The sequence below is a fragment of the Prionailurus bengalensis genome, chromosome A2, assembly GCF_016509475.1.
Source record: "Prionailurus bengalensis isolate Pbe53 chromosome A2, Fcat_Pben_1.1_paternal_pri, whole genome shotgun sequence".
In the NCBI taxonomy this organism is placed as follows: Eukaryota; Metazoa; Chordata; class Mammalia; order Carnivora; family Felidae; genus Prionailurus; species Prionailurus bengalensis.
In genome coordinates this window covers 30,421,484-30,441,091 of record NC_057348.1, presented here as the reverse complement: position 1 = coordinate 30,441,091, position 19,608 = coordinate 30,421,484, and the positions used below count along the sequence as shown (strand labels likewise).

Below are 19,608 nucleotides of genomic sequence, written 5' to 3'. Positions count from 1 at the left end.
AATGGCCAAAAATGGAAACAACCTCAGTGTGTATCCCCTCGAAAATGGATAGACGAAATGTCGTACATCCGTACAACGGGTTACTACTCAGCAATCGAAAGGAACAAACTACAGATACATGCTTTGATTTAGATGAAGGTCAAAAACATTCTGCTTCCTGAAAGAAGCCAAACACAAGAGGCCACATGCTGTTTGATTCCATTGCTACAAAATGTCTAAACAAGGCAAGTCTCCAGAAACAGAAATCAGATTAGGTTCTTGGGGCAGGGGGTAGAAATGGACAGGAGGGACATTACTGGGAGATAAAAATGTTCTAAAACTAACTGATGATGATAGTCATGCAACTTAGTAAATTTACTAAATTCACCACATTGTACACTTGAAATGAGTTAACTATATGATATGTAAAATATGCCTCAATGGTGTCAGAAAAAAAAAATCTCTGGGTGGAATACACCATGAAATAAGCATTTTAATGAGCCACCCAGGTGCTTCTTATGCATTCTAAAGTTTGAGAACAGTTCGTCACTTATTGAAGCTCAGAACCCCACAAGGATTTTATGATGGCCCTAGATTTGGGGAGACCAAGAGAATAGATCAAATTTCTGTAGATTTAATTAGAATTTGTAAAGACTAAATTAATTTTCTAGAACATCATTAAGGCTTCCTGTGAATTAACTGCCTGTAATTTGTTTTACTGTGCTCAGTTCAGATCAAGATAGTCCTATTACAGTGTGATCAACGTTTATTTTGCAGTTGGCAGAAGCAGTATTCAGTTAAATATAGGGCACTTGGTGTGTGAAAAAACCATCAGTGTAATTTCACAGAAACTTCCTTTTTTTCTTTCTTTTTTAATGCTGCCACCTGAGGTACTGAATGCTTTTTCTTAGGTGTCTTTGAATTTGATTACTGCCTATTAGAGGTGGCAATTTATTCCCCCACTGCCTCTTGTCTTTCTACAGAAAGTGGGGGCAAAGTGGTTTATTGATTTTCATGAAGCTTTTAAATCCGTAATTTTCTAATTCTTCATCAGTACTCAATATTATACAGGTGATTATCAGAAATCTAGCTGTGAGTGAGTCCCCAGCCACACTCCCATGTGTACATGATTCAAACAGGCTTTAACTTCTAAGCACAAGTACAGAACGAAATGCCCTCATTTCGTCCCCAAATACTTTTTACTTGGAACGCTAATTGTGCATATACTAAAACTGCCCGCAAGCATCATGGTGCGTCTCTTGGTGAGTGTGTGTTGGGCGACACGGTCAGGGGGACACGGAGAGGGAGATAGGGAACTGTCATCTTATCGGGGTAGACTGGGTTTGAACTTGCAGGTTGGTGGAAGACATGTTTTAGACAGTTACAGAATTGCGTGACCGCAAAGGACACTCTAGAGCAGTTAGCGGCAGCGAGAGAACTGAGGTCCAGGATCTGAGGTCCAGGATGCCTGTCTGGCTTAGTCTTAGAACAGGGGAGTACTCTGGTGAAACAGAATGGGCATATGGGGAGTGCCTCTGCCCGCTCCGCCATCGTTAACTCAGCGAATCCCCCAAACAGTCTTCTGAGCCATTTGCATATGTGAAAACAAAGCCTCAGAGAGGTTCAGAAACTGGCAAATGATTACACAGCTGGTGAAGTTGCAGATTCAAGATTTCAACGGAGATCTTTTAAATCACAAAAATTGCGTTCTTTCTACTGTGCCTCCCATTTCTTTCCACCGGTATGGTTCTTACCAGTGTGAAAATTTTCTATGACCTACATCATCTTATCTGGGCCTCATACAACAGCCACAGACGGATACAGGATATACGTTATTGTCCACACGTTACAGATGAAGACCCTGGGCCTCAGGAGATTTGACAGAAAAGTGGAGGGACTTCAAGGTCAAGTCATTTGCCTAGTAGCACATGAGTAATCCAGTGGTTCTCAAAGGATGGCTCCCAGATCATCAATACCAGCATCAGCATCACCAGGGAAATGAGTAGAAATAAAAAGTCTTGGGCTTCACCCAGACCTGCTTCTTAGAAGCTGTGGGGATGGGGGCGCCTGGGTAGCTCAGTCAGGTGAGTGTTGCACTCTTGATTTGGGCTCAGGTCATGATCTCAGGGTTTGTGGGATCCAGCCCCACGTTGGGATCCATGCTAACAGCACAGAGCCTGCTTGGGATTCTCTCTCTCTCCCTCTGCCACCACTCGTGCTGTCTTTGTCTCTCTCTAAATAAATAAACTCAAAAAAAAAAAAGAAAAGAAAAGAAAATCTGGGGGTGGAGCCCGGCAGTGTCTGGGTTTAATAAGCCTTCCAGATATTTACGATTTACACTAAGTTTGAGAACCACAGGGCTATTAATCAGCAAAACTGACTTGTACATCCTGGTTCAAAGCCAACTCTAGTAATCAAGCCCGTTAAAGAAGTGTACCTGTTTTGCACAAACATACCCTTCTCCTTGTGCGATGCCATTTTCCTCTTTTGGAGTATGATTGGGTGATACTTTTATATACCTGGCTTACTATAGATCCCTGATGCAGGGCATTTGTTTCAGATTTCTAAATCAGTGCATCTGCCCTATCCTCCCCTCTTATATAAGACAGGGCGGCCCCACTGAATCAGAGAATAGCAGGTGATCGAATGGAGTGTAAGGGTCGTGGTGGGCAGTGCCAGGGATTGTAAATGATACATTTTGGTCCAGCAAAACACCAGCTTTTCTCCTCAGTGTAGAACAGAGAGTACGCAGCTGCAGACTTGTTTTTGTTTTGATTCCACAATGCTGACCTGCACAGTTTGTGTATTTTATTCCTCCCTTTGGGGATTATTGTCAAAATTTCAAAATCAGATTTCTGACTTTGGTTCTGATTCAGGTTTCCATTTTCTGGGAGGAAAAATCGCCGTATCTGGCAGCTGTGGACTAAGGACTGACAGGGCAACAGTGGGGTGCGCCTGGGTCCTGACTGCTCTGTGTACGTGGAGCACGTGCCCTCCGTTTTGCCACGGGCCCCACCGCTCCCTCTTGCGTCCCGGACTCTAATGCTGAATGGCCTTTGCTCTTAGCACTTGTGTTAGCACTTACCTCACTGCAAAGAGAAAAGTGAATTTCTGGGCCTTTGTCTCTGCTGAGTGCTGAATTACAAGCTAGACTATTTTGAAAGAAGATAAGAGAGACCCTGTTTCTTTGTGGAAAGGAAAAAATAATCATGCATTGAACCCAGGAAAAAAGCAGCCGTTTCCCCTTACCTGTCTGGCCCCTGTGAGCATCTGAGGTAGTGAAGGTTGCCTTTCCATCTGGGAGGCAGTAAGTTACACTATGAAGAATTTGCATCTTCACGCAAGACTGGTACCAGGCTGGCTGCTAGAAAACTGATAGATAAGCTGCTAGAAAACAGATACCCGTCGGGCATTTTGGCGGCTTCTTCCCATCTGTGTATTTTCTTCTGGGTGATGCTTCCCATGGCTTTGGGTACAAGCTTGGGATAACCTCTGCCATGTGTGGTTCTCCTTCCAGGTGGTGATCATGGAAGTCCAAGGCCTCAAATCCTTGGCTCCCAATCGCATTGTGTATTGCACCATGGAGGTAGAAGGAGGGGAGAAACTACAGACCGACCAGGCCGAGGCTTCTAAACCAACGTAAGTGCTGTTTCTCCACGGCTCCTCTCCCAGAAGAAGGTTGCTCTCATTGCCACCATTTTGTCCAAGTGACAGGTCTGGTTTCCCCAGAAGGTTCTAGAAGGCATATACCTTGATTATTTTCCATACAGGATGACTCAATTACATTCTTATTCAGCAGCCGTAATAAGGATTCCAATTCCTGGGGCTCCCGGGTGGCTTAGTCAGTTAAACGCCCGACTCTCGATCTTGGCTCAGGTCACGATCCCAGGGTTTGGGGATGGAACCCCATGCTCGCTCACTCACTTGCTCTTTAAAAAAAAAAAATGTGTGTAAGGATTCCATTTCCTTCAGAGCTGAAAACAGAAGAAACTTAAAGAAATAATCTCCATTCTGGAGGCTTTATGTATTAATCTTAGAGAATTCAGTCACATCTTCAATCCTTTGATACAGTGTACCGGAGAGTTTCATACAAAATTTCTTTTATTAGATTTACTAAATAATATTTGGTTTATGGTATAAACAATTTGTTCAAAAGCTTTCTCTATGTGCCACAGTTATGACTATTTCAGTAAAGCAGTTATGACTATTTCAGTAAAGCAATGTATTATATTAGATACGTTAATTCATTCAGTCAGTACATATTTGCCAAATGTTCACTCTGTGGGTACAAGGTAGAGGTGCCCAGGGGAGAGGGAGGTAGTCACTGCTATAGTTCTACAGATCTTATACTTAACATTGAGTGGGAGGATCAGAAATGTAATCACATTAATGTATAATTACAAATGGTTATAAATGTTGAAAAAGAAAGAGTGCTTTGACAAGTGACAGCAGAGGACTCAAATCACTTTGTGGGGAAAGAGTCAGAGTTGGGCTTCTTTAGGAGTTACAAGACATTTGGGCTAGTATTACAAAAGTTGAGTGAAGCAGGTGGGAGTGGAAAGAACATTCCAGGCAGAGTCAGCTTGTGCAAAGGCCCTGTGGCCAGCAAAGGCCTTGTAGGAAAGCAGAACTGAAAGAAGGCCAGTGGAGATGGAGTTCAGAGAATAGGTATGCCATAAGCTGCCAGTGAGGCAGGAAGGGACCACACAATGAAGGGCTTTGCTAGACTATGGAGAGGAAAGCATGGAGATAGGTGATTAGAAATGTGTTTTAAAAAGATCACGATGGCTGCAGTGGAGGGATGCAGGAGACCAGCTAGGATTCTATGGCAATCGTTCACAAGAGTGATGATGATCAATTCATTTGGGTCAGAAGACTGTCAGGCCTCAAAGATTCTTGACAGGTCACTACTATTTCCCTCCCACCCCACTGCCTCTTTCCCTTCCTTTTCTATCTCAATTATGCCAACCAGACTAATGACCTTTGTTTTGTTATTGTTGTTAATTCATAGAAGTCATAAAAAGAACGACCCCTGATAGCAATGCCCTGCTTCTCCTGCAAAGCATTATGAACTGTTTAGCAGAACATGAATAGCTTACCAGGATGTTGAAACAAAATAGTTCAAAGAAAGCACTGCATGTTTCCCAGACTAGAGAAAATCTAGGGCATTGTATGCCTTCAAGTTTTTCTTTGCATAAATAAGCTCGGAAGCTGGGCGAAATTAATGAACGTAAGTAAGAGGAAATGGAAACCAATACAACTTGTCACACACGATCCTTCCTCCCTTTTTTTAAACTTAGTTTGCAACTGAAGATGAACGCAGTTTCCTTTTTACTGCCTGCCTTTGATACAAATCCCAATTTTCCCCACACCTGTCACCATGGCCTGATCATTATCAATGTTATTATGTTATGCTGCATTATTTATGCATGCTTTTAAAAACGTGTCGTATGTGGGGGATGAAAAACCTATTCGGTGTTTCTGCCAACTTTTTAGGTGTTGGGCTCAATATGGTGTCATAAGATAGAGGAGGAAGGAGAAAGCTCTGATTATTCCGACAGGCTGTTGTTTCATATGAGCTATGGTAGCTTAAAACATAATTCATATCATTTTATTGGGTTTAAAGGTTTTAGCTGCCAGGGTAAATGATGAGCTGATCTTCATGTGTTTATGAATGCTCAAAACAGAGTTTCAGATTACAACTAAATATGGAATACTTCAGTCTCTCTACTTGACATACTCGTATTTCACATACATATTTACTCCTATCCACACATGTGCATTATTATGTCCATATTAATAAACATCTCACACTGAACCACTTTGCTTTTCTAGCCAAAAGTATGATAGTTTCATTTCTCTTCCATCAGTGAGTGGGTACTACTAAAACCTCACAGAGGATTTTCTTGTTTGCCTGTTTGTTTTTAAATACAGTAAGAGTGCAGATTTCAGGTCTAGGGTCAACTCAAATCAGTCAGCAGTGGCTAACTGCAGCACTGTGTTAAGAAGGGTTCTGAGACCAAATCTGTACTCAGAGGAAAATAGCGCATGACGAACTTGGAATTGGAATGTCTGCCATAGGAGAGGAAGAGGTCTAAGAACCTCATGTTTGCCATTTCTATAGCACCCCAAAGAGATAAACCCAGAGTCTGAAATGTAGCGATGCTTGTGTTTCTTGCTGTCTCTTCTTTGATCCTTTTTTTAAAATGGATATTTATTTTTAAGAGAGAAAGAGAGAGAGCGTGAGAAAGAATGAGAGCACATGCGAGCAGGGGAGGGGCAGAGAGAGAAGGAGACAGAGGATCCGAAGCAGGCTCTGTGCTAACAGCAGAGAGCCCAACACCAGGCTCAAACCCACGAACTGTGAGATGGTGACCTGAGCTGAAGTCGGATGCTTAACCGACTGAGCCACCCAAGTGCCCCTCTTTTTTTTTTTTTTTTTTTTTATCATTCCTGCATCAATTCTGTTTACAACCTCTATCATCTTCCTTGTAAATCAATAATTCTTTTCCCAACTCTCTTCTTTGCCAGTTTCTTTGTCCTAGTTCAGTTCTGGATGGTTTTTTTCTGCCTCTGGTGGTACCTGGTACTAGGAGCAAGCCCATTGGTACAGGGGCCTTTTCTTCGTCCCTCCGTGGTGTGAACTTATTCAGAATCCTCTCTACCATTTTTTTTTTCCTTTGAAGCTTATATTTCTTCTCCTTTTTTTTTCTACTTCTAATTTTTCCCATTGCCAATCTCCAGTTATCATGTCTGCTCCTTGATTTTGATTACCCCAAAAAGTATCCTTTGGAGGGTTATCTTCTATGTGTCCTAATAACTCCACTTCATTATCTGAGAAGCGTAGCCCTTTTCCTGCCCTATTCATCCTCTGAATCTTGTCTTTGACTATTCTTAACCACCAGCATATCCTCATACTTTATTTATACATTCTAAAATCAAAATTAAATCCAAGCCTGTTTTATTACTCTTGAATTCTATTGTTGCTGCTATTAAGTATTTTCACTCAGCAACTGGAAACCCACATCTTATCCTTCATGTGTCTACAAGGAATTTGACTTTTGTCTTTTTGTTGTTGTTGTTGTTGTTACCAAGTACAGTCATGAATCAAGGAGTACGTCGCATAACCCACTTAGTCCAAGGGTGTAGGTTTTTGGAACTCCAATGTATAGATAATTCCAATAAAAACAAGGGCAGGAGAATGGTACCTGCAGGGAGAATGATTAAGTTTGGAAAATGCAAGACATTAAATCTGAGTTATTCAATCTTCGTGGGCATTTTAAAAACTTGGAAGATTTCCAACCATATAAATGAACCTACTTAGCTTTGTTTGTTCATGAGTTTCCCAAACTTATTTCACCTAATACCTATTAGCATCCTTTGGAAATGCTGGTCTATATTGTCCAAATCTAGTCACGGAGTTTCCAAACTCTCCCTCACCTCCTCAGCCAGTGCTGTCTCTTTACTTACAACCAGGGCCCTGCCCCGCATGATCATTTTGGATCCGCTGTGTGTAACGTAAGACTGCTGTGTTCATGACTTAAAGAATTTTTTTGATTGGAAAAAATGGCGTCTGCACGCATGCGTCTGTGTGTCCTCTGTTCATCCTTCATTTTAGTGTGCTACCTGTGGGATTATTTTCAAGCAGACTATATGCCCTCTCAATTCACTTGTCCTCCTGTCCTGGGTTTTTAATGTGGAAAGCCAGCAAAATATGTTGTCACAAGTTTTCAAGCAATGTGTTTATTTCAAAGACTTTTGCCTCCATTTGTAATACATTGTTTCTGCTTCTGTGAGAAACCAATGGAGGTGCTGAGGCAGAGGTAATTGAAATGGTGTTTTTTAGGCAGGCAATCTCAGGAAAGCAAGGGAGTGGAGGAGAGAAATACTTTGTGGATGCAAGAACTCAGATACATTTGTCTACCTCCCATGGAACAGAGCAGAAGACTTTTCTTGTCACCCCGAGGTGTTTTTCAAAAAGCCCGGCACTCTCAGCTCTACTGATAACAGAGATTATGTATGTTTTTATCAAGACAGGACGTGGAGTAAAATCAAATCATGGGACAAGGAAGTAACTGCTTTTCCATTTGTTTGTCAGTTCTTCTGATCAGGTCAAGAACTATTTTATTTGGGTCTGGTAGATATTTAACACCACCAGAGGCCTCAGGCTCTGAGTCATCTGCAAACAGGAGCCTCCAGTTAGAATTTCACAGCATTATTTAGATCTCATTTACCCAAAAATGTTTTTTTGTATACTGGGCCTTGAAGTGGTTTAAATTGAAAGAGGATATCTTTTCTGAATGTTTCCTTTGAAATGTAGATGTCAGGGGCTGATAGGAGGGGTGGGGACTGGTATTCCCTCAACAAGGGACAGGGGATGCTTTCTTTGTGTCCTCCTGGTGCTGGAGCTACAGCCTTGAATGACACATGTCAAGCTCTGGCCCCATAAAGTGTGCATTCTCATAAAGGGCACAGGCAGGAAACACATGAACAAGGAAACACGTAAGATAACAATCATTTCTAATTTGCGTCACCTTCCATTCACGGCCGGTGGTGCTGCTTTGTCTTTTGGATCAGGGATGTAAGTTTTCTCTTTTAAAGAACTATATTAACATTTAAATGTGAAATAATTTAAATAAAATATATCAAGTAAATAATAGCACAGGTGGTGCCTAGATAATGGTAAAAAATAATCACGGAAGTATCCTGTGTTGGTACGTGGGAACAGCAAAGATTGGGGAGATGGGATGCAAATTAATTTAGGAAAATTGATGTAAGGAATTCTAAGAACTTCCCCGAGTAGAAGATACACTCCAAAGTGACTTTCTTCGTGGATTTGTATGGTGCAAATTACTCTCTAAAGAAAAGCAAGCCCTGTGGATTAAATATCACAGAAATTTAAGTAATTGGGCTAAAAAGAAAGGCAGTTTTAGTTAGCCGTCTAATATTCTGTTCAATTATCCAAAATTATATTCTTCTGAATGGAAACCAAGGATGCCACTTGACATTTGATCCTTTAACAAGTTTATTATTCCCTGACAAGCCATGGGCTTCGTGACATATGGCTTTCATTATTGTCACGGATTAGAAAACACAACCAGACTGTTTCCTTCCACTTTCCAGGGGAAGAAGAAAATAAGATGCCCTCATTGGTAGGTCCTGCTACAGCCCTGGCATTTTTCAGTGGCACCTTATCTAATGAGACCACATTAAAGCAAAACACGAACACAAAATGCAATGACTTTCTGTAACACTTCTCTTCTGTGAAATATATTGTTTGTCCTAATGGCAACTCCAAGTGGGCCAGGCTTATTATGTCCAAATTACTCATACAAATGGAGTTGCATTAAATCGCCCCCACGGTAAGTCAGTTCCAAAGTCGGGAAAGGAAGTTGTGCCACCAATTCCTTGACTCATATTATCATCTTAATGGTACTTCCTTTCTCAGTATAACGAAAAATGTTTTCAGTATACTAGACCTTGGAATGATTTAAATGGAAGCAGGATGTATTTTTTGAATAGCTTCTTTGAAATTTAGATGCAAGAGAAGGATATAAAGGGTGGGCACTGGTATTCCCTCAACAAGGGTACATGGGATGCTCTCCTTGTGTCCAACTTGTGCTGGGGCTGTAGCCATGAATGACATAGATCACTCTTTAGCCTCATAGAGTGTACATGCTAGTAAAAGACATGGGCAATGAATGAACAAATTAATTGTTTAAGATAATAGCAGATTGTAATTCGGTTCTAAAGGAAATGAAGAGGCCCGCCGTAGTAAAAAGTCCTGGGGAGGTAAACATGAAAGGAGGTGATTCTTAGGAGGCCTCACTCCTTTGTCATGAGGAGTGAGGCCTCCTAAGAATCACCTCCTTTCATGTTTACCTCCCTCGAAACTCCATGCTCAAGGTCACAGTCCAGGAGGCATTTATGTCGTACCTGAGTGGGAACTTGGCTACCACGTCTCTTGTTTTTCTTACTGAGAGAGATGCTTAGCTTCTTTCAGAGTTAATTAAATCATAAATGGTAAAGGCCAACACTGACCCAGAAATTCAATTTTGCTAGGCTCCCAGAAGATGTGTGGGTTGGGAAGAAGCAAAATTATAATTACAGTTTGGGATACTCAGAGACTGCCCTGCCTCTTAGACCAGAAAGATTTGTCCAGAAGCACAACTTTTATTGAAAACCAGTTTGTGTTTGCTTGTGTTGGCTTGCTTGGGTAGTGAAAGGAAGCTGGCTGATAAAAACAAGAAGCAGTACTGTAAAAGGTAGAAAGGAATGGAGTTCTAGAGACCAAGCTTCAGAGACAGAGCTCTGAGCGTTACACACGACTCTTCCATAAATATGTCACCCCATCTTGTTCAGGTTACCAAGCTTTCCAGATTCACTGTGTTCTGATGAGTGGTATCCAAGACCACTTTCCCCCTGGGCAATTCTGTAAGATGTTCGTCTACTTGATCCAGAGAAGAGCCATAATGGCAGAACTTTAAGGCAGAGTTTTCAGGAATTTCAAGTAACACTGAGGTAGTGAAGTTTCTAGACTTGGTAGAAGTTCAGAACTGGATGATCGAGTAACGGCTGAAGTTTGACAAGTTACACAATGATGTTCCATCCTAATGTAAAAATTCATGAAAATTCTGATTTCATGAGTAGTCCAACATAGGGCAGGTATATAACAAAGATGTATTTTTTTTTCTTAGCCCTTTAGGGACCATGGGACAGAAGGTTCTTTTACTTTCTGGTTCAGCTCCTCAAATACATTGCCAGAACTTACCCATCACTTATACCTGATGCTAGAGTAATCTGAGATTGGGACTGATTGCCCATCACTGGTTAGTGGAAATCCAATGCAATGCATTTCTCCCCAAGTGTGGCAGACCACTGAACTTATCACTTAGTGACCAGGGAGAATGTGGGAAGGAATGGTATATTGTTTCTTACATGTAATAGTGGAATGCAGCCCAAGCACTTAATTTATCCTCACTAATAAGAAAATAAGAGACACTTGCTTTAGATTCGTCAATGCATAGAGGCAATATGGCATCTTGGATAAGAGCACAGAATCGGGAGCCAGAGCCCTGGGTCCGTATCTCAGCTGCATGACATTGGGCAGGTTATTTAACTCTTTGTGCCTCAGTGTCCACGTTCTTGTGAAAATTAAATTAATTAACATATACAGACTATTTAAAACCCTGCCTATCATGTTGGCTATTATTATCATGACTTCATTCTTCTTTGGAGGGAGGAAAGAGAGCTGGAAAAAAATGGCTAGGTCTAAAATAGCAATGAACTGTTAAGTAATGTAACACCTCCTAGGGACCAGGTCCTGTGCTCAGTATTTCATAGTCAATGTCTTATTTAATGCCGTACTGACACCTATGAGATAGGTACTGTTATGATTCCATTTTACTGATGGAAATGCTGAGATTCAGGGAGGGTAAGTAACTTGGTGAAAGTTGCACAGATAAGAAATAGCTGAGCCAGGAGACAAATCCAAAGCCTGTACCTTTAACACATGCTGCCACTCCACTTCCTGAAAGAAATCATGCCACTAAAAGCAGGCATTTTTTCATTAGCATTGACTACTCAGCAAAGATGTCTAACAGGGCCCATTCCTTTCCCATAAGCGCAGTTACTTTATGGGGTAAATCAGTGCCCCTGCTTACAAGGTGATGAATGTGCCATCACACATCAGCACTAATACGGGTGCTCCAACTCACTGCAGACTCTCAGCTCCGCAGGCATAATTCGACCCACACGAGTCTGTGTGAGTCGGCAGAGATGAACCTGGGGTGGCCCCGACCTTCAAGGTGCTTACCAGATTCCAGAAGGAGCCACTAATGATAATGCTCGTCATCTCTCCTGACAGAATCAGTATCAAAAACAATTGCCCCTACCATTCACTGAAGTCTGCTAGATGCCAGCCAATGAGCTAGCTGATATCCTATGGTTGAGTCACACAGCCCTGGGTTTAAATCCCAGCTCCACCGCTCACCTGCTAGGTGACCTTGGGCAAGTGGATCCTCTTTCCTGAGCTTCCTTTCCTCACATTTGAAGTGGAGATAACAATACAACCTGCCCTGCGGGCTCGATGTTGAAAAATATGATCCATTTTAGCAGCTGAGTTCAATGAACGACACAGTGTAACCTTTCAAGAAATAATAGCCAAAGACAGACTGTGATCTCGCTGAATCCCACATGGCACTGTTAAGAAAGAGGTACCCACTAATGCCCTCGTTACCCATAAGGAAGAAGCAGTCCAGAGGAGAGGCGTGCCATAAAATCCTACAACTCCTCAAATCTAAGCTGTGTGACTCCACACACGTGGGAAAATCTGCCTAAGGAGAAAGGGCACGATGGCCAAACTTCTTTCCAGAGCCAGAGGACAGACCCCCAAGGTAGACTGCCATCAATTGCATGATACAAGAGCTGGTTCCCAAAGGCAAGAGGAACAGAAAAGGGCAGGAGTCCTTCCCAAATCCCCACCCAGGGTCACAACATGCCAAATCATTCAGCCTCCTACACCTGGGTCTCTACACGCCCGTTCTTCCAGCTTCTTTCTGGATCAGAGCCTTTGTTCAAGAGAGGCCACAGTGCTGTGGAGATCTTCTTTGTCTGTGTGTTATCGGTTTTACGGCAAAGTGCCCTGTGCTGTGATACAGAGCTCACCTCACTGCAGGGGTGCAGATGAGTGTGGGGCCTCTGGGGAACACAGATGCTCTTCTTGTCATAATGCCAATCATCGAGGTGTTTGGGACCTTCTGGGACTCCAGTGCTTAAACTCTAGAGTCCCAAAGTTCCCTGGGTTCCTTTGCAAGGACTTAAAAGTTTCACCCCACCCCACAGCTTCTGGTTCAGAGAATTTGGGCTAAAGCAGCTATTCCAGGGAAGCTTTCGTAGCTGGAATCTGGTTGGAAACATTTTGGTGATAGTATGGAAAATAAAGGTTCAATGTAGGCATAAGAGCAAAAGCTTTGGGGTAAGACAATCCCTAGTTTGGATCCCAATTGTGCCATGGACCTTGTTACATTGGATGAGTTACTAAATCTTTCTAAACCTATGTTTCTACAACTATAACATGAGGCTAATGATACATATAGGCTTGTTGATGAGCCTTCAAATTTAATAATATATGCAAAGCACTTGGGACAAGTGTAAGAATTGGTATTCTTATTTTTGTAATTTATTATTGCCTTCAGTGGAGCCAGGGTGAAAGGGAAACAGGTAACAAAGGCCATCAGTCAGGTGCCCTTTATGGTTTAGATGCATGTTTTTAGTTTTCCTTGGACTGCGCTCATTTATACGTAAATTATGTACTTGTACTTGGAAAAATCTGTATATCAGGCTGACTTTCTTATAATACCTTACATAGATGATCAATAAATGTTGATCGACTCAAAGTTAAGCCTTAATGGCACATGGCTCTGGGAAAAGCTAAGGAGAAGATCCCTGTGATGGACTTGAACCCTCTTTAGAATACTAATGGTCATAACAATAATTATGGTGGAGATTTCTGTACTGAAATGAGCAGTAAGTATCTGAAAGAACAGAAATGGTTACAAAATATCTAAGGGAACAGAAAAAGTGTGAAAAATCAAATGAACCCATTGCGTGAACTCTTCTCAACATCCAACCACTATCACTTTTCGAGTAATGAACACAGTACACGTATGTATACACACACATGCACACCAAAGAATTGCTAGGTGCGTCACCAGTTAAAGTACATCTGTGTAAAGTTGGGTGTATCTTGTCATTTAGCAAACAGGCTATCATGGTTTTGTTGTTTGGGATTTTTTTTTTTCCTTTTGTAAATGTACTAGAGAGACAAAAGGAATAAAAAGAGAGCTCTTGTCTACCATTACTTTACATATCAAGTCTTTGATAGGTACAATAGGTACAATAGAATTGCAATATCAATAATTGAGAACCGTTAGGAAAGAGGAATTGGAAGCAGGGGTCTTGGCACTTGAAGTCCCAGTTCTGCCCTGCCATGTTGTCACCTTGTTTTTCTCCCTGCTGCATCAGATCACACAAAGTATCCATTCCGACAGCAGAACTTGGTGATTTTCTGTTGAGCCAAGTATACATCAAGACTTGGGGCCTGGAAAATGCTTCTCTCTTTTGCACTTTCCTACTTAGAAGACCCCACACAAAACACATCTCAAAGCCAGCCTGGTCTCCAGAAATGGCAGCCTCTGGAAGGACTCGTTGTGCTCTTTTGGTCAACTGTGACCAGAATTCATACCATGGGCCTGCCACCTGCTGATCTCACAGATATCTGTAAGTCAAGGGGAGCATCAGGTTGTAGAGAGAAAAACACAAGATGCTGTTCACTATACTTCATTCATTCAATCAACCCTTCCTTCCTTTCTTGTGTGTGAGTACCTACAGCATGCTCAACACTGTGCATGGTGCTGAGGACAGAGCAGGGAACAAAAGATGAAAAATTGGGATGCCTGGGTGGCTCTGTCGGTTGGGCTTCTGACTCTTGACTTCAGCTCAGGTCATGATTTCATGGTTTGTGAGTTCAAGCCCTATATCAGGCTCTATGCTGACAGCATGGAGCCTGCTTGGGATTCCCTCCCTCCCTCCCTCCCTCTCTCTCTGTCTCTCTCTCCCTCAAAAAATAAATAAATAAACTTAAAAAAAAAATTCCAAAATCCTGCCATTATGGCACCCACAGTCTAATGGGACAGATAATCCCATTAGATTAGATATTAGATAAGACCACTTTAGATCATTGGGTAGAGTTGCATCAAAGTTTGGGTTTGGCTTTACTCTTCAGTCACAGTCTAGTAACTTTGCTTCAGCTTTGTCTTTGGAAGACCTGATAGTCAAATGTTATTTCAAAGTCATTTCTGTCATGCCTGCATTTGCGTGTGCTCAGTGATCATGTAATCACATAAATAACCCCCATCGCCAATCAAGGTGATAATGTCTATAATACAGGCAAGGTTTGCTGCTCATATCTTAATACTCATTTTAAAATGTAAGTGAATGTTACAAATACACGTTAGAGTCAAGATCTTTATGTGTGCTTTTTATGTTGAATTCCGTCAGTCGTTGGTTCCGCACACACACTAACACTTTATTTGTTATCAAATTGTGAACAGAGGTCGTCCCTTGCGATTACAAAACTGTTTATTTTAAATGAAACAAATGACTTTTCAAATGGTTAAATAAGTAGATGACTATTAAAAGAATGTGTTAACTTGATATCTTTAGGAGGAATATTCTATCCCTTCTGAGCCAAGAAATCTATAAAATTTAAATTATAGTACAAGGCAGAAAAATAAAGGTTAGCCTGTATCAGAATTCTAATCATTGTAGACCCATTTGGTGTACCAGCCTTCATCACATAAGACAAGATACAATAAAGCTTACCTTAATCGGTTCTATCCGGAAGAAAGAAAAGCTTAATAAGTCACTGTCACTGTTGACATTTCCACACACTGGCAGAGCAGGTCCCCAAATATTTCACTCCTCCACCAACCTCAAAGCAAATATCTACTTAGCGTCCAACTTTAACATGCCATATAGAGGCACTGAAACAGAATGCTAAGAAATTCTTGCTCCTACAGCATAATAACCAAAGTTTACATTTTTATTATTAAAATATCAATAATAAAATTATAATAACTAAATCATTAATAATTTTATTTGACTCCTGTATTCTCAGAAGCTTATTTTGTGATGTCCGTGCTTAGCCTTTTCCAAATATTTATTGTATCCCTCAGTCTATTTAGCATTCAGCTAAAATGTGGGTTAAGGGCCTTTGCTGTGAATCGAGGACGATTCTGTGGAGATTAGCCACATTGAGGAGAAGTTGTAATTAGACTGGTCAGAAAGTATCCCCAGGAAGGGATAATTGAGCTGAAATGTAAACAGGAAGGAGCTGGTCCAGGAAAGAACGTGCTGGGCAGAGACAAAGGAGATTTCAAGACCCTGCGTAGTGAGGAAACTGGCACATGTGAGGGGCAGACAAAAGGCTAGAGACGGGTGAAGAATGAGGGGGAAGGAAGTTGGAGGTGAGTTGGTGAGGCTGGCTGAAGCCAGATTTCACACTGATCTGGAGACCAAGGTTACTAGTCTCGATTTTAAGCCAGCAAGTAACTTGGTGGCTGCTGTGTGTAGTAACTTGACTACATGGGGAACGGGCAGGAATGAAGGCAGGGACACCAGTTGGGAGGCTGCCACAGTCCTGTGGGAGAAGATGGTGGTTGATGGTTGCAAAGGAAGGGGAGTAAAAGGGATGGGTTCAAGACCCATGGGGACGCCGAGCCAAGCCTTCTGGTTTTTCACTCTTCCCAAGTGCTCTACCCTCTGGAGGTCACGTTCTAGCCCCATACAACACTGGACTCTTCCCTCACGACCGTGTAGTTCTTCGTTATCACCCCACCTTGCTTTGTACACACTGCTTGCCAATTTGTAAGCTATAATTCCTGTGTCTTGGTGAATGACCTTGGGGGAGTTGACGCCAGCTTGGCGTCGCTTACAGCCTTGTGGGTAATGGATGTACACCCGGGAGTTGGGACAGTCCGTTCTCTCGCTGGGCCTTTTCTTCCCTGCAAAGATTACTCTACAGCTGTACCAAATTTGTTCTTTCTCCACGTTAGCAAAGACGTGTCTTTTACAGAATGTTACATGCTGACATTAGGGTGACATTGACACCAGACCAAAAAAGAAAATTAATGAATTCACGTTCCCCTCAAGGTTTCATTTTGTGCTTGGTTTAAAAGTCAGATTGCACTGTGCTTGTGGTAATACTTGCTGCTGGTAGGGAGGTATTAATGTGAAAGGATTTCAAGAAATAACCTACAATGGGTCCAATCTCACAGAGCAAGGGAGCAGTTTTCTGTAGATAATGTGAGTGTTGGGTACTTGAAGTCTTTCATGAGGATAATGTTTAATTACATTTAAGTAAATCAGGCTTGACTCCAACTTCACGGTGCAATCTTAGACCTAGGATTCCGCTAACAGATGCAGCTGCTGAAAAATCTGGGCAGAAAATACATATTTTGTGCATATACTTCAAATAATATTTTTTAGTGTCTATTTTGTATAAGGCACTGTGCTCAGTCTTATTATTGGCTTAGTTTTTAAAATTAGACATGGTGTTTTCTGATCAAAAATTTAATATGTCTATTGCTGAAATTTGGGGGAGATTGTAAGGAAAAATGTAAAAATTGCTCATGACCCCAATACTGGCAGCAATGATTGTAAATAGCACGGTGTTGCTTTCCAGGTTGCTTTTCTGTATCTGTGAGTGTGTGTACTTACATACCTACAGATAAATGCACATGATAGATAAGCTTGTATGGAAATCTTCTTGCTCATCTATGATTGTTTATCTTGGAGAAATTCCTGGAAATGGTATTGTTGGTTCACAGGTAGTTAGTTCCTCCATGTTGGTGAGTGGTGAGTAGGGTGACCAGCTCATCCCAGTTTGCCCAGAGCTTTCCAGGCTTAGCACTGAAAGTCCTTTGCCCTGGGGCAAAGTGGAACAGTGGGTCATCCTACGTGAGTGAACACTTCTGTTCCACCTCCGTCATCCTGCATAGTGGGGGAAAGTATACCACTAATAGTCACCTGCTGAATTTCTTGGGAGACCTCTGTCTCTTCAGCTTCCCCCATCAGGATACCATCTTTGTCTCTGGCAACCTTCAGAGCATTCACTGGAGCTTTTATATACAAACAGCAAACAAGTCATTGTGCTCATGCGAAGGTCATGCTCCGGCCTCACTGAGCAATCTCAATTTGCTCCATTTGTCTGGATACATAAATAGCTTCACAATTAGAATGATTATGTAAACAGCAGAGTGAAACTCCATGTAAACAGATTACTTTGTAGAATTTGCACATTGAAGTGAAAACAAGGAACACCTTCCTTACATTTGTGTAGGAGCTCCTGTGGCTATAGCATCAGGAGGAGACAAAGTCCTAGGTTAAACTAGAGGGAGAAACAATGCACAAGATACAGAAAACTCATTGCCGGAATTTTGTAATAACTACTAACAATATAAATCCTTTTTTGAATGGAGGTTTTTTTTTTTTTTTTTAGTTTCTTGTAACTAACCTAGTCCTTGTAACCTACCAAGGATCAGGACACCATATCCATATTGTGGGTGTCAAATTCGAGAGAAAACATGTCTGCCAAGCAACTGTTAGGACTAAGGTTAATACCACTGGCGTTAGTTAAAGTGACATAAAATCAGCTACTAACTTCGTTGCCTAATACCTAAACTTTTCTACAGTCTAGGAAAAAGTATTATATAGAAAGCAAATGGATGTATAAATATAAATACAAAATAAAATATAAATATAATTTGAGAGACTATATATATAAATATGACATATATATATACACACACACATACATACACATACATACATACATACATACATATATTTGAGGAAAGTATTCTTTCTTCTTTTTGGCTTTTATTATCTTTTTAAAATAAGTAAACTAATAAAAAGGTTTACCTGTGTTTGAAATACAAAATACCCAGACACTTAAGAAGTAAGAGAAGAAATCTACATAACCTTGAGGACACTCTAAAAGACAGGCAGTTGGTAGGGCTTAATTCTAAACCTAGGTTTCCAGGATGATTGAAACCCTAAGTGTCTTGAAATTGACGTCAAACACCTTATTTAAAGTGGAGGTAAATCACACAAAACCCAGCAGTATTTGCACTGATTTTTTAGACCCAAGTGAAAAACAGAAGTACATACTCTCTTTACATGAGGTTAAGCCCAATCAAGGGACAAGTAATTAAAATTTCTTCATAGGAATACTGATTTTAAAAAGAAAATGGGAAAGCGCAGATCCAAAAATACTGTCCTTCCAACCAAAACAAAGACTGTGTTTTCATGAAGCTATACTGTCTTGTCTGGCTATTTCATATCTCTGGTTTCACCTTGCATCCTGGTTTATTCCATTTTTTCTGCATCCTGATTCATACCTGTTTCCTTATTCATTCAATAAATAGTTGTTTACATAAAAATATGAATTAGATGTTGCTCTAGGCACAAGGGATACAACAATGAATAAGACAAGCACAGTCCCTGCCCCCAAGGAGCCTATATTCTAGTGATAAGAGATATAAAATAAGTATATAAACAAGTAAAATCATGTAAGAGAGCAGTGGGTACGATCGAAAAAATTAAACAGGGTGATATGATGGAGAATTACCGTGTTGGGAGAAATTCCCTTTAGATTGGCTGGTCAGGAAATCCCTCCCTGAGGAGGCATTGTTGGAATTGAGATTTCCATGGTAGGAATCACCTTGTCATCTGAAGGTCAAGAAGAATAACATTTAAGAAAGAGAATAGGTCCGGTTTAAAATCCTCAGGGTAGGAATAGCTGTGATATTCAAGGGACAGAAGGAAGAGCATTATATCTGGAGTATGTGAATGAGGGGTAAGGAATAAGTGAGACAGGCAAGGCTCTTATCAGGTAGAGCCATCAGAAAGCTGTAAGTGAAGGATGGCCATGATGCCAGTTACTAGGTGGGCAATGGATCGGAAGGAGAGGCAGAACAAGAGCATTTAGTATCTTTGTAATAGTCTAGTTTGAAGGTGAGCGATGGCTTCCTGGGTATTTATTTCATTACTATGCTTCAGAAATCA

The 19,608-nt window shown here is 41.2% G+C and overlaps 1 protein-coding gene across 28 annotated transcripts in view; it reads left to right on the top strand.

Annotated features, from left to right (window-relative positions):
• Positions 1-19,608, top strand: part of CADPS (calcium dependent secretion activator) — a 476,275-nt gene that overhangs the window by 232,003 nt on the left and 224,664 nt on the right. For all 28 annotated transcript variants that reach the window (XM_043587832.1, XM_043587835.1, XM_043587838.1 and 25 more), the window contains exon 6: positions 3,497-3,618. In XM_043587832.1, the coding sequence (XP_043443767.1) occupies positions 3,497-3,618 (122 nt within the window). The remainder of the gene's footprint in view (positions 1-3,496; positions 3,619-19,608) is intronic.